The sequence below is a fragment of the Microtus oregoni genome, unplaced genomic scaffold, assembly GCF_018167655.1.
Source record: "Microtus oregoni isolate MIOR12 unplaced genomic scaffold, Mior012 000050F_ref0000143, whole genome shotgun sequence".
In the NCBI taxonomy this organism is placed as follows: Eukaryota; Metazoa; Chordata; class Mammalia; order Rodentia; family Cricetidae; genus Microtus; species Microtus oregoni.
The window spans coordinates 665442-680214 of record NW_024543256.1 but is presented as its reverse complement, the minus strand read 5'-3'; the positions used below and the strand labels follow the sequence as shown (position 1 = coordinate 680214).

Below are 14773 nucleotides of genomic sequence, written 5' to 3'. Positions count from 1 at the left end.
ACAAACACAGTGCTCTTGATATGTTCTTGGAGACAGGAAAGTCCGTGCAGAGGGAAGTGAGGTGGACTATCTTAAGCACAAGAAAATGTCCAGCTTCTTGCTGAGCATGGCCTCTTCCTACCCCTGGAAGCCGCAGTTCCTTGTAGACAAAGGCAACCCTGAATTTTGTGGTTTTTCTCCTTTTCTGTGCTTGCCAATAGTTGTTTTCTGTTTTGTGGACCTGCTCTAGGGGTTGGCAGATCCTTCAGGCAGCCTGACAAAGGTGGACCCCACCGAGTGCTGGCTGGGAAGGAGGTTGGGGGGAGGAAAAATGGGAGGGTTGGGTGGGAGGGAAAGGAAGGGGATGGGGAAGAATAGGAAGCAGCTGTCCTGGTGGTCTCTACTCTGAGGAATGGCAGGAAGGATCTGAGTTGGCTTTTGAGGGGCACCCATGTGACTGAGAGTGAAATCACAGGGATTGTGGGCACAGTATCCATCCAAAAAGAATTTGTTGACCCCTGGCCTATGCCACCTGGAGCAGAGCCACTTTTAGTAACCTGAGCAAGAAGCTTAGATGTTCAGGGGTTTGAGAAGCCAAACTCAATTGGCAACAGGGTAGACCTCACCTAGCCTAGAGATCTGGTGGGAGTTGGGAGGCCTGGACCCCGTGAGAAAGGAAGATGGGCTGAGTGAGCGATACCTAAAACCTCTTCCAGTGGTGCAACTTTCAAATGTGCCACTCGTTTGGTTTCTCAGTCTTGGTGAAGCTCATGTTGGGAGGCTACAGGAAACCCCTGTTCCCCATCTACATTCCAAGAATAAAGCAAGCTGCCTTTTTATTACGTGGACTCTGTGTTCATTGCTGTTTGTGCTGGGAGATGTCAGTTCATTAGTTCCTAAGTGCCCAGACTTCCACAGCAAATTGGTGGTGGGTAAGATGCCAAGGTGAATGTGAGTGGGAAATTTGAGGATCCATTCCCAGAAGCTGAGCCCTTTTGCTGAGAAGGCTGGGTCACAAGGACACAGCCTCACCTCCCTGCCATTCAACAACTCTGGGTGGAACTGTACATAGCAGCCTTGCTGGTGAGTAGGGAGAAGAAAGAGGAGGCTTGTAGGCAGTGGTGGGAATGGGAGAACAGAGGGCCACATATTTCTTCGGTTGCTTTGAGGGGTGTCTCCAGCTTCCTACCCTTTCCTAGTGGAGATCAAGCTCAAGTATTCCTTGGGCATTCCTCCAGCTACTGTGAGGTCTGGAATAATATTGTTCTCTGGCTGTGGGGATCTTAGGACCAGAATGTGAGCTGATACTGTTCCGAAGCTTATGCTGCCTTGGCTGGCAACACTGTTACTGAAAGCTTGCAACATCAACTTCACATTTAGCTAGCATTGCCATCTGGCCAGGTGGTGGAGCCAGAACCAGAAAGCAACTAATTGGCCAATAGCTGTTGCTACTTCCTCACTAATGATCAGCCAGAACATAGGTGACTTGTCATTTGTACTTCAGCAGCCAAGAGAAGCTATTGCTCCCACCTCTGGCCTTACTGCTCACCTACTATTGTCCAAGAACTGGGCATGGCAGACCCCTTAGCTTGGATGAGCCTGAGTAAGCTGCACTTACCCAGTCTATGACATCTCCCACAACCCAACCCTTCCAGAGGTTAAACGAGGATCCCCTAGGGTGTGGCCAACTGTTCCAATGACCTACTCTGAAGACTAGATAGCACTAGAAAAGTGGCTTTAGCCATACAGTGGGGTAGATTTACTTGGGACTTGGTATCCAGCTTCTTCACCCCAACCAACTTTCCCTAGTACTAAGAAACACTACTCAAGCTTTTCCTGAAACCTTGGCAAAGAGAACATGGAGGAGTACAAGGAGTTCCTGGCCTTTGTCTTTCAGGCCTTACATGCTCATAGCAGAGGCCTCACTAGAGAAAGAACATACTAATGGAGGTTAAGTCTGAGCTTCAAAGATCAAGCAGTATATTGGATGTGAGCAGCATCAGGCCAGGAAGCATCATGGGCTGTTAGGATTAGGATGTAGAGTGCTTAGGGCAGCTGCACACATAACAATTTTAGCTGCTACGCAAGCAAAGCACAAAAGCACTTACATATAGCTTATGAACATCTCCAACATAGGAGCTACCACAAAGATGAGGCTGATTATAAGTTTTGACTGCTGAATTTGGAGGAAGACTACAAAAGGCCCCTGCCTTCTCTGCATGTAAAGGTGTCATTCCCAACCACATGTGCAGTTAAAGGAGCCCTCCAGCCCAAAGCAATCCTAAAGAGTCCCAGGGCCCTGCCTACCGTAGGCTGACCATAGGAAGACTTCCTGACAAGAAGCCAGGTGGAAACCCAGCTCTGCCCTGGGGACTGGTGAGGTCAAGACAGATGGGCTTTTTTTTTCTTTAGTAATGACAGGGCTTCTCTGTATCCCTGGCTATCCTTGAATTTGCTCTGTAAACCAGGATGGCCACAAACTCTTGAGAAACCCTGCTTCCCAAGTACTGAGATTAAAGGTGTGTGCCACCACTGCTTGGCTGGAAAGATGATCTTTTCTAAAGAGGCCTCATACTAGAAAAGAGAAAGCCTAAGCCATTTCAGAACAATGAAAGAAAACAGGACACCAGGGAAAGTACAATTATCCATTCAGTATCACTACTGTCCAGGCAGACAAGGGCAGCTGGATTCCCAGCCCTCCCCAAAGACACAGGAGTCCCGTGTCTTAAATGTACTCATGACAGATAGCAACTGTTTATTGAAAGAAGCAATAGAAGGCTGAGGATGCTGCCCTCAGGCCTGGATGTGGCTCTTTGCACTGAAGGCTAGGTAGTAGATCACTATGCCGATCACTGCAGCCAGCACTTCCGTGGAGACCCAAGGCCCATTCCAGGTGCCCTATATAAGAAAAAGATCAAAATTACCTCAGGCGAGTGACAGGAGAGTAGACCAGCCACTCTTAGTCACTTGTTCTCAGAACACAGAGAGCAGTGATAGCCCAAAACTTGGGCTGCAGCAGATGGTAGCTTTCCCTTAAACTCACCCTGCCCGCCCCCCCCAATGAATAAATGAAGTGTGCCCTGTGTTCTCTGCTCCCAAGACAAGGCCACTTACCCGATGATCCACACTGACTGTAAACAGGGGTGGGATGATGGAAACGTCCTCATTATTTCTCTGAGCCTGCAAGGGAGGTGCTGGGGTCAAAAGGTGCTAGACAGGCTTCCAGTTAAGGGAGAAATGAGCAAGAGACAAATGAAGAAGCAGGAGCAGGAAGAAGGCTCCTGCTCCGTGTAAGCTAGACTGCTGATGGTGCAGAAGGGCAGTACATAGCGATCAGGATGACAGGGCTACAGATATGGGGCATGCAGTTCCCAGATGACACTTGCCTTCCTTAGGAGGCTGTAGGAGTCTTCATCGAAGAATGTGACCTCATAAGTGCCTGCGTGGGCGCTCTTGTGCTCCAGGCTCCATGAAACCTTGTTGGGTATTTGGCAAAGGGTGGGCATAGCAGACACATGAAGGGCTACTCTGCTAGTGCGGGCACAGCACCATTATGAGCAGGTGCTTGAGTCTTTGATCTCTAACCCTGCTTTGAGCCATTTCCCCAACAACCCTGGATTCAGTAGCCCTTACCTGATATCGGCCCACATCCTGGCCCTGGGTTACAGGAAACTGTTTTCCACTAACGTCAGCATAAAGAGCCATGTTCTGGATTGGGGAAGGAGTGAGGACAATAAAGCAAGAGTCACATTTTCCTTCTTTGGGCACACACAGAACCCCCATTATGCTGCTCAAAGCAGTACCATGACTAGGAAGAGTAGTCCAGTTGAAGGCTATATTGGTAGGGGTTGCTATAGAAGACCCAAGGCAAATGCCTTCCACAGCCCATAGCCATGCTAGGTCATACCCATGGATACTGTCACCATCTTCCTTCCTGTTTCCCTAGAGGTGAGTAGAGCAAGATCTTCCCTATGACCAGCTTAACCTAACCCACAGCAAGTCTATTAGCTGTATACAGAAGTAGGATGATAAAAATGGCCTTGTTTCATGCCAAACGAGGTATTTAACCATAGAGTATAGACCCTCCCCCCAAAAAAGGTCCAATTTCTTTTAGATTTTTGAAAGAGTAGGTCAGGGGCTCAGGCTGGGGTTTCCAATTTTAAACTTAGAGAATATCCATCCAGACACTCACGCAGGCAAACTGCAACCAGAAAGAAGATGAAGGGTCATGGGGCCTGACACTAGTTCTTTCTTCCGTTCCAGACATTCATCCAGGAAACAGTGGGGTATCTACCCACATTACTGCATGGAGGCAAAGCATACCAAGCAGGTCAGGAAAATGCTCTTGAAGTACTTGCTAGGATCTGGCCTTGCTGTGCCCTCAGCTCTCCTGCACCCTGTGAATTGGAATCCTTATTCTCCCTGTTGATAGGATCCTCGGGTCACTGTCAACTGCCAGTGAAGAGCACTGCCACCCTTATCTCTTCCCCTGCACCCTCTCTGCTGAGTCCTACTGTCTCACCTGGACCCTGTTCTTGCAAGTCAGTGAGATCTCCACGATGAATACGGTCTCTGTAGAAATGACGGCATCTGAGGTTGTATAGTAAGAAGGGGTGATCTGGGGCTCCAGGCAGGCTTCTGCTGTGGGGAAGAGGCAAAGCCAATTTGTGTGTTCCAGGCAAAAGACAAAAGGGTTTACCCTGGCTCTGCCTCTCAGACTTGGTGAACTGAGGACACACAAGTCCTTCTGTTGCTGACAGGGAGGTCTGGGAGGTGGATTCTAGTACTCGGTCTGAAGTATAATGGAAGAGACCAGTGAGAGATGTTGAGACAGGTCAGGATGGGGTAGGGAAGACTCTGCAGAGGTAAAAACATGGACGCAAAAACATGGAAGGAGCAGGAGTGTATTTGAGGGGTCTGATTTATTGAATTAGAACCTGAGTCCAGGTCAGGGAGGCCACAAAGGAGCTCACCTGGGCCTGAAGCACCCCAGAAGCCCAGTAAACCAAGATAGCCTCATGTACTGAAAACATTCTGTGGACACTAAGTGAGGTACTGGCAACACACAGGACTTTCAAAGAAGGGTCTCTAGACAATGCCAAGAATGGTCCTAGTGTTTCTAGAGAGAAGTAAACTCTAGACCCAAACATCAACCTGTTCCTGTAACTAAACACGACTAAAGAAATGTGGTCACAGGAAAAAAATAAGGTTATTATGTCACAGGGTATTAAGTAAACACTAACTGGGAAAGTCCTCATCCAACTGTTCTCTGTGTCTTGGAACCCTTCTATACCCCGCTAAACTGGGCCTTTTTCCTGTGGACATTGTGGAGCCCCTAACAGGTTTTACAGCCAGGTTTGTCTCTTTGAGGTCGTCCTCTAACAAGTTCCAAAACACGCGTCTGGACTCCAGGTTGAGCTCAACCCCACCACAGGGAATTATCAATGGATCTATGCACTGCTCAATTCTGCTATGAACCTTGGGAAGGATATACCAGGGCCTCATGGAAAGTCGAGGCTCTGGGCACTAAAAGCCCTTGTTCACTTCTTTGGCTCCCTCTCTAACTTGGCTCCAGCACTTACTCTGCTCCTCTGCCTGGAGTGTCCTTGCTTCCTCTCTTAGCCTGGCCTACACGGTACTGGTTCCTCTCTGCCAGCACTACTTCTCACACAGGTTATTGCCAGGTGCTGATAAGCACTGCTCTTGTGCAACTACCTTCTGAAACAGGAATCAAGGACATATCACCTTCCCGGTTGGAACTGATGGCCGGAGTATGGTGCGCCTTTGGGGTACTCCCAAAAGCAGACATGGAAGGATTTGCTCTTCCAGCCGCCTGGCTGGCAGGTAAACGTGTATGTAGTGCTTCGCTCGCCACGACACGATACCCCGCAGCAGCGAAGAGCCCCAGAAAGGGCCAGACGCCAGCCTCGCGCGCACCCTTCCTCCCCCAACACCACCTGCTATGGGACAGAGGTTCGCCCAAAATAAGGTCCGGTCAGGCCGCTACCTGAGCAGCAAGATAAGCTGGACAGCAGGAGTAGCGCCAGGGCGCCGAAAGATGCCATCGCCGCCATCGCCTCTTCTCTGCCGAAGGGAAAAGAGAGCAAGCCGCCCTGAACATGCGGAGCAGACGAGGAAGCGCGACGCGTAAGCGATCTCAACACCCAATCGTGCACAGTCCGGCTGGGCCGGGCCTGGTAACGTTGCTGGCGGCACTGACGTGTCCGCTTCCCCGGCCAGAGTCCCAACCGGTGGCGCTTCCCTCCTTTTCCCCCCAACAAGATGGCGGCAACAGTGCTCCAGGCACCAGAAGGGGGCGTAGGAACCCATGAAACCGTGCGCGTGCGTAGTGCTAGCTTTTCTTATCCTGCACCCCGGACCTCTCACTGGCTGAATTCTCGCGAGAACGGTGTCTTAACGTTTTGACCTGTAGAGGTCCTCACTTTTCGTCATGGCGCTGAAGGTGGCGATAGCTGCTGGCGGTGCTGCAAAGGCAGTGTTCAGGCCAGCTCTCCTCTGCCGTCCTTGGGAGGTGAGTGGTGAATGGGTGGTGGGACCGTTACAGCGCTCACTGGGGGACTTCACATCCCATTGAGACCAGGAGTGGGGTAGCGGCTCTTTGAGTGACCTGGAGTGCAATTGGCTCTGCGGACCTTAGGAGGGGCGGGGAGAGGGCTGCACGCTGGGGTTCATTGGTCACATCTGCTGTCAGGGAGGAGGATGGCCGAAGTTGGCTCTGGTCTGGCTCCTCTAGGGAGGGGGTGGTCTGTGGCTGGTGACAGGGGCTCCGGAAGAGCTGGAAAGGTGGTTCGCTGTGGCTGAGTGTCTCCTCCCTGGTGTCCTTGTGGAAGCCCTTTTGAAGAGGTCACGTGTTCTTGCCCGCCTCGCCCTTTCCACTTGCGTTGGTGTCTGGTTCCCAGAGTCAATTCCTCCCTGGGTTTCCCTCTCTTAGACTGCTTTGTCACCTGTCCTACTGGAGGTGGAGACTCAGCCTTTACGAATGACTCTTGATCACTCTTGATCCTTCTTACAGCTCCAGACCCCCTGCCTCTCAAGCGGCTTGACACTTGATTCTAGCGAAAAGGCCAACAAGCAAACCCAAGCCCCTGTAATGAGACTGAACCAGGGTTCTGAGACTGGAAGCCGCTGGGGCTTTGCTTCCTCAACTTTCTTTTTGGGAGTCTTGGTTAGGCCATTTAGCTTTTGGTTAGCACGGCTTAGCACCAGCCAACCAACAACTAGCTCTGGGGAATAAGAGCTCTGACCTCCAGACCATGTTCCCCCACTGACCCAGAGCATGGCCTTAAGCCAATTCTCTTCTCTCTCTGAGCTCCAGTTTCCTTTCTGTCCAGTGAGGAAAGAGGACTTCACATTCTCAAAGCATTTGACAACTCTTAACTTCCAGAACTCAATGTTGCTTGCAGCCTTTTTTACTTACTATGTTTCTCCCCTCTGTTCTCTGGGGGAGGGAGTTGTATATGCTTTATGAAATTCTATTTAAAATGTGGACTTCAACTCCTCAACCTGCCTCATATTGGGCTACTTTGATTGGACAATCTGGGTTTATGAGGGAGAGCTTTGTAATCCCCTAAAAGAAACTACTCACATCTGTATAGAGCAAGATCAAGGATTTGTGTTTGGGGACTTTTCTGGGACTGGGACAAAGGCCATTGTCACATCTGGCACAGGCAGCAACTGGGACAGGTTCAGCACTAACAGTGCTGTTGCCTTCTGTAAACAGGGCTGCCGAGACTGTGAGCCACACCTGGTGCAGGCCCTTAGCAGGCTGGCTCATTGTCACAGCTGAAGCCCAGGAGGAATTCACTGCTGGGAGTTACTGTGGTCAGCCTTGCAGCTCCCAGGGACACTAACTTTGAACTAACTCTCTGACTGAGAAGCTAGTAGAGTGAGGATCGGTGTACTTTAGCTCAGCTCCATCCTGCTGGGGATTGTGAACAGCTTGTATTACCTCCTCTTGATTAGACTTTCCAGCAGTTAAATGAAATTGCTGCCTCCATTCCATGGGTTGACCAATTGCCCCTCTTTTTGTTTTTTTTGAAGCAGAGTTCATGTAACCCAGACTAGCCTTGAAATTGTTATGTATATGAGAATGATCTTGAATTTTTCCGGTCCTCCTGCCTCACCTCTTAGGTGCTAGGACTACAGGTGTGTGCTGCCATGCCTGACTGCTATTCCATGGATTTTGATAAAGAAACACAGCCATTTCACGAGTAGCAGATGGCAGATTTACTAGATATCCTTGGTCTCCATCTGTTTCTTCGTTTTCTGATGTTCTTATTCACTTAGGAAATGGTCCTTGTCATCCAAGCACTGGGCCAGGCACTGTGCATGGTCTTGGAATGACAGGAGGGGAGGGGTCAGACAAACATGTGCTCTGTTCTCAGAGGTTAGAAAGAGAGCAGGGAGGTGATAATCAGGTAGAGTTATGTTTCTTAGATGGGTAGGGGTAAGGTATAAGTAGAACTTAATAGCCCAGGGAAGGCTCCCAGGAGGAAGGGCTATCTATACTACCTTCTGATAGAAGGCATGGAGACCCTGCAGACAAGATGAATCTGATGTTGACAAGTACTAGAAAGAAAATAAAGAAGTTCCAAGTATGCCTATGGCTGCATATGTAGTGAGGGACCTTTGGGGCTCTGGCCCTAGCAGTCAACCTTCCTAGTTCTTGGCTTGGGCCATTGAGTGGCATTCCTGCTTTGCTAGTGCCATGGTTCCTGAGCCTCTTGTAACTGTGGGCTAGGAGAACCCAAAGAAGGAGGGTCAGAGTCTACCTGAGCCTTCTGTTCTTCTGTAAAGAAGGCAATGCTCTTTAGAAAATGGCTATGTCTCTGCTATTGGTTAGACCGTTCTGCTACTGTCTGGTGGGTAAGTGGCAGAAAATCATCAGTTTACAGGGAAGAATTTAGCTGTGCCATGCCAGTGCCTCCTTGAGTATTTCTAAGTGAGTGAGGCACAGCAAGAGGAGAGTTAAGCTTTTCTGTGGAGCTGAGGATGCAGCCTCTCCCTCCAGGACAGTGGGTTACTTCTTAGCACCTAGCCCATTTGGCCCAAATGGCTTTTTTTTCCCCCTGAAGCTATCAGAGTGTCACCAGCATGGCCAAACATAGCTGCTTTCCAGTCATGAGATTGGGGACATACATAATCCATCCAGGATGCACCATAAAGCTGCTTGCGGTTCCTTGTGATAGCCATACTAGAGATTGGTATCTGTTATCAGTCTTTCCAGAAATGGCTGTGGTTTTCTAAGTATTTTTTTATGTCTATTCTGAAGGACCATTCCCTACAGGTGGCAGTGCTTATCCCAGGGCAGTGGTGTGCTATATCTTCCTTACTTCCTTACCCATTTGCATTTATTATAGTGGCTGTGTACTGGCTTTGTAATAAGGAAAAATGAGGAAAGACCTAATGAAATTATTGCACAGAGTTGCTGACTTAGAGTATTCTTTTGCAACATTTCAAGTTTATCGGTCTTTTTCCGTGCACATGTAGCAGTAATTGACCAAAAGAGAATCCAAAGCCAATACACAAGTGGGATGGGGACATACAGTTCTGTTTTTATTGTGCTTTAGAGACAAGACCTCACTCTGTCACCCTTGCTGGCCTAAAACTTACTATGTAGACCAAGCTGGCCTTGAACTCACAAAGATCTGCTTGCCCCTGCCTTCTGGGGGCTAGGATTAAAGCTACAATGCCAGGCTGGGCATACAGTTTTTATTATGCCGATTCACAAGGGGAATGAAATATTGGGCCCACTTTGTCTGATGCTCCTGTGGAACAGTTGCTGGGAATGGAGGCTTTGGAATGTCCTAGGCACATGATAAACTGTTATTTACTGGTTATCAGTTTGTCTCTGCCAAGAGCTAGGCTAGCTCTTTCGAACTTAACATTGGCATCTGGGTTCTCTTTGACAGGTTCTAGGTGCCAATGAGGCCCCCCGGAGGAGCATTTCCTCAGTAAGTACCTCCCTTGGATGTGTATATGTACACATGCGCATATACATGAGAGGGGGAGAGCTGTACTCATGTGTTTCCATGTGCATCCAAGTGTGCAGGTGCACCTGTATGTGGCGTGTGTGTGCGCGTGCACATGCACACATAATGTGCATGAGACTGTGTGTACTATGTGTATACATGACTGTGTTGCTCCCTGGCCCTCCTGTCCTTCCCTCTGAGGCACAGTCTCCAGAAGTCACTCATACCTCGCCTCTGATTTGTGATAGATATAGTCCCCAGGGGAATGAATGCAATTCCCTGGTCACAGCCTTGTTCCTCTAACCTTGGCTGATCCATGTCTTCTTCCTTTCTGTCTTCCCTCTAGCAACAAACAATTGTGAGTATTCTCTGAATTAGATTTGAGGGGCTCTTAGTTACTTTGGGGTTAACCCAAGTCCAGTGGTCTTGGGGTGGTGGTGGCTGCTGATCAGAAGCCTCAGAACAGCAATCTTGCCTTGGCTGACCTGTGGGATTGGTACTGGTGGGAAGAAGGGAACTGGCTCAAGTCAGGGTGCACATTGGTGTACCAAAGGGCTCACTTTCACCCTCTCCCTTCTAGCCTCCATCTGCTAAGTATGGTGGGCGGCATACAGTCACTATGATCCCAGGGGATGGCATCGGCCCGGAGCTCATGTTACATGTTAAATCCGTATTCAGGTATGGAGGGCCTGGACTTTCTTCCCTTACCTTCTCTCCCAGAGAGTGTTGTGCCACACATCAATCTGGAAGCACCCAAGAACTTTGTGCCAAGAAGCACAGGGAATCCAGAAGCCCACCATCTAGTACTTTTGCCCAAGTACCCAGTGGGGTGGAAAGCCTGCTTGTCAAGCCAGGTCTTGCATCCCAATGTTTCTCATCCTGCTAGACTGACCTGGGTACAAGGAAAGTAGCACCAGTCCTGTGGGGGTCAAGTGTGACCCTTATGTTTGGCATGGATGGGTCCAGTTTCCTCTTAGCTGGAGCCAGGTCAAGGTGGAAAGCAGCAGGGAAGAGACTGATAAAGGCTTCAGGAGAGGGTGTGGAAGGCCCTAGGTAAGCCTTTTTAGCCTGACTTTACTGCAGACACGCGTGTGTGCCAGTGGACTTTGAAGAGGTGCATGTGAGCTCTAACGCTGATGAGGAGGATATCCGAAATGCCATCATGGCCATTCGCCGGAACCGTGTGGCCCTGAAGGGTGAGCCCAGGGACCAGGTTGGGGTGCTATGTGTGATTCCTTTTGCCTGTATACTGACTTTTGTGGATCCCCATGGTTCCAATTTCAGGGATTTTTCTGGTTATTGATGACTCTTGTTCTTAGCATCTGAGTAGAAGCTTCTGTGGGCTGTTGACAGTATGGTTCTATTATTTCAATGGCCTGTGTGAGCTTGCTCAGTAGCTTCCTCCCACCTCTTTCTTCACTGAGGCATGCCTCTGCTGGAATCTGCTTTGACCCACAGATTTTTTTTCAAAAACGAAAGGTCAGAGATGTAGTTTACCCCTGTGCCTGCTGCCTTGACTCCAAGTGGCATAGTCATGGACATAAGCATTCTAATAATCCTCCCTGAGGTTAGCCTTGATTGGGTGGCACAACCTTAAACTAATACTCATTTTATGAAGTTTAACCCATTTACTGCTCTGTGAAGAATATGTTAGCGGCCAGGCGGTGGTGGCGCATGCCTTTAATCCCAGCACTTGGGAGGCAGAGGCAGGCGGATCTCTGTGAGTTCTAGGCCAGCCTGGTCTACAAGAGCTAGTGCCAGGACAGGCTCCAAAAGCTACAGAGAAACCCTGTCTCGAAAAACTAAAAAAAAAAAAAAAAAAAAAAGAATATGTTGGCATTGAATGGGCCTTAAACGATCCACAGGGTGCCATAAGCACTGGGTGAAGTCAGTCTGGGAACACCTTGGAGGCAGGGACTGCTGAACTACCAAAAAAGACTTTTCTGCTTGTCATGGTCTAATCACCTTCTAGCAGATACTACCTCACTGATCTCACTGGGCCTCTGTTTTCCTTCTCTAGATATCTGGGGCACTCTGGCCCAGACATTCTGTGGCCTAGTTGGGGCCTTTTTCAGGCAGCCCCCACCTGCCCCTGAGCTGGGCATGAAGGCCTGGCAGTAACCCTGACCAAGGTCACCTTGTTGGCCCCAGCATGGACAGCCAATTTAGTCATATACAGGAATGGTCACTCTGTGGAGCTAGCTTAGGTAATAAATGGCACGGTGTCCTGGCTAGCTGTCAAGCATATTTATTAATTTATTTAGTAAATATTTACTGAGTACCTACTATGTGCCAGGTGCTTGTCAAAGTTCTTGAAACTCATCATGGGTCTCTCTCTCTCTCTCACACACACACAGACACACACACAGAGATACATACATACACACACATGCATACATATACATCCCTTTGAACCTCATGGAGCTCACAATGGCAGTTACATCATATAGTTCAAGGAAATATTTTGCTCCTGAAAATGGTCTTCTCCAGTTCTCCAGCTGGATCAACCTTTGGTGAACGTTCTCTGGGCCAGATAGGGGAATATGGCAATGCAGCTGAACCCAGAAGACCCCTTTCTAGCTTGCCTATCTTGTTTGTTTTTGTTCTGTAGGCAACATCGAAACAAATCATAACCTGCCACCATCTCACAAATCCCGAAACAACATCCTTCGGTGAGAGTTGTGTACATAGCATCGTGGCTCTTTGAAGACCGGGGTGGGCTATGCTGGCATTCATGACCCTGTTACTAATTGGGCCTGGTTTGACTTTCTCCCTGTCACCCTCCCAGCACCAGCCTAGATCTCTATGCCAATGTCATCCACTGTAAGAGCCTGCCAGGAGTGGTGACCCGGCACAAAGACATAGACATCCTCATTGTGCGGGAAAACACAGAGGGAGAGTACAGCAGCCTGGAGCATGAGGTAGGCAAAGCTACTTGATCCTCTTGGGTGGACGGTGATGATTATGGCCAGAGACAAGGAAAAGGTGTCCCTACTCAAGGAATTGGAAAAGCCAAATATACTTAGTGATAAGGCTGCATCCTGTGGTGCTCCCATTAAGCCCTTTGTTGTCCCCTGTCCTCTTCTCAGAGTGTAGCAGGAGTGGTGGAGAGCCTGAAGATTATCACCAAGGCCAAGTCCCTGCGCATTGCTGAATACGCTTTCAAGCTGGCCCAGGAGAGTGGGCGTAAGAAAGTAACGGCTGTGCACAAGGCCAACATCATGTATGTATACTCCATACCTTTCTGCCTACTTTGAACAGGTGCAAGGGCCTACTCAGGTCCACCTGCGGGGTCTAGGGTATCAGTGACCATACTCAGGACTGTATCCTGTTGTCCCTGAGGCTCTGTGTCCTCACTATAGTGCATCCCTAGAAGAGGCAAGATAGATGGGGTTATGCTTGTTTTTCCATATGGAGAACAGGTTATAAATTAGTCCTCAGGGTTCCATGGTTCTCTGTACACCCTATTTCTCCTCTCCAACTGACTGTAGTGAGAGGCCAAGCTGGTGTCTTGTATCCCCTGTCATCTAGGAAACTGGGTGATGGACTTCCTCCAGTGCTGCAGGGAGGTGGCAGCCCACTACCCACAGATTACCTTTGACAGCATGATTGTGGACAACACAACAATGCAGGTAGGTAATCAGCCCAGCTGGCCCCATAGCCTTCTGCCCACCCTTGGTTCTCAGGGCTTATACAACTCGGCTCGCTTCTTTTCCCACAGCTAGTATCCAGGCCTCAGCAGTTTGATGTCATGGTGATGCCTAATCTCTATGGAAACATCGTCAACAACGTATGTGCAGGGCTAGTTGGAGGCCCGGGCCTTGTGGCTGGAGCAAATTATGGCCATGTGTATGCAGTATTTGAGACAGTGAGTAGCCAGGCACAACTCTGCCATCTTTCTCTTATGTTATAGTTGGTATCCCACAGTGGTGTTCAGCCATTGGTACTGCTTAAGACTTAAGGTTTCTAAAGAAAACACAGACCCATGAGCATCCATCCCTATTCCCTCTCCCAAGCCCTGATATGCCTTCTTTTGCTGTGTCTGGGATGTGCCTTGAGTGTGTATGGCCCACAAGTAGAATCATCTGCTATGTAGTCTAACATTTTCCCACCTACCCCCTTCTTCCCTTTTCCAGGCTACAAGGAACACAGGCAAAAGTATTGCCAATAAGAACATTGCTAACCCCACTGCCACACTGCTAGCAAGTTGCATGATGCTAGACCACCTCAAGTAAGTGGCTTCTTAATGCCCGATCATGAGTCCTCTGGCCAGCCTCTAGGCCCTGAGAACCAAAAGCTTGTTCTCTTCATCCTCTAGGCTCCACTCATATGCCACCTCCATCCGCAAAGCTGTCTTAGCATCCATGGACAATGAAAATGTAAGTAAGGTTCCTCTTGTCCCACTTCCGGTTTCCTTTCCTCTAGCCCATGTTATACTAGTCTGACGAGTCCTATATGCTTCAGGCAGTGACCAGCACTGACTGTGGCCTGTAAGGGAATGGTAGTATTGGCCTCCTGGTGCCAGTTCCTTGCCCTTCTAACTATAGGAAACAGTGGGTAGCCCTGGGCCACCATAGGGTTGTGGCAGACTTTGGCCTGATATGTTCAAGCTTTCTGTTTTCCTCCAGATGCACACTCCAGACATTGGAGGCCAAGGTACCACATCTCAAGCCATCCAGGACATTATTCGTCACATCCGCATCATTAACGGCCGGGCTGTGGAAGCTTAACTATCCTTGCATTTATTTCAGCCTGTCCATAGGACCCCCTTCTCACTCTAGCAGTCCTCCTAGCTTGGTGGA

At 49.2% G+C, this 14773-nt stretch overlaps 2 protein-coding genes across 3 annotated transcripts; one reads left to right on the top strand and one right to left on the bottom strand.

The window, feature by feature from the left end:
- Nucleotides 1–2610: 2610 nt before the first annotated feature.
- LOC121437174 (translocon-associated protein subunit delta-like) lies at nt 2611–6170 on the bottom strand. Of its 2 annotated transcripts, none has more exons than XM_041637025.1 (5): nt 5987–6170; nt 4502–4620; nt 3613–3687; nt 3094–3159; nt 2611–2877 (listed from the first exon to the last, which is right to left on the bottom strand). In XM_041637025.1, the coding sequence occupies exons 1-5, from the start codon at nt 6051–6053 to the stop codon at nt 2773–2775; spliced, it is 432 nt and encodes a 143-aa protein (XP_041492959.1). In that variant the 5' UTR covers nt 6054–6170; the 3' UTR covers nt 2611–2772. The 2 variants fall into 2 exon arrangements, with proteins under 2 accessions (XP_041492959.1, XP_041492960.1); XM_041637026.1 differs by having other exon boundaries at nt 4502–4617.
- A 141-nt stretch (nt 6171–6311) lies between these two features.
- On the top strand, nt 6312–14748 carry LOC121437146 (isocitrate dehydrogenase [NAD] subunit gamma 1, mitochondrial-like). Its single transcript, XM_041636993.1, is given in 14 exon segments — nt 6312–6511; nt 9912–9953; nt 10318–10329; nt 10552–10649; nt 11055–11167; nt 12583–12643; nt 12760–12892; nt 13061–13194; nt 13503–13517; nt 13519–13603; nt 13693–13839; nt 14108–14202; nt 14290–14350; nt 14600–14748. Coding segments are annotated over 14 exon segments (1179 nt in total). The 5' UTR covers nt 6312–6430; the 3' UTR covers nt 14702–14748.
- Nucleotides 14749–14773: the final 25 nt, after the last annotated feature.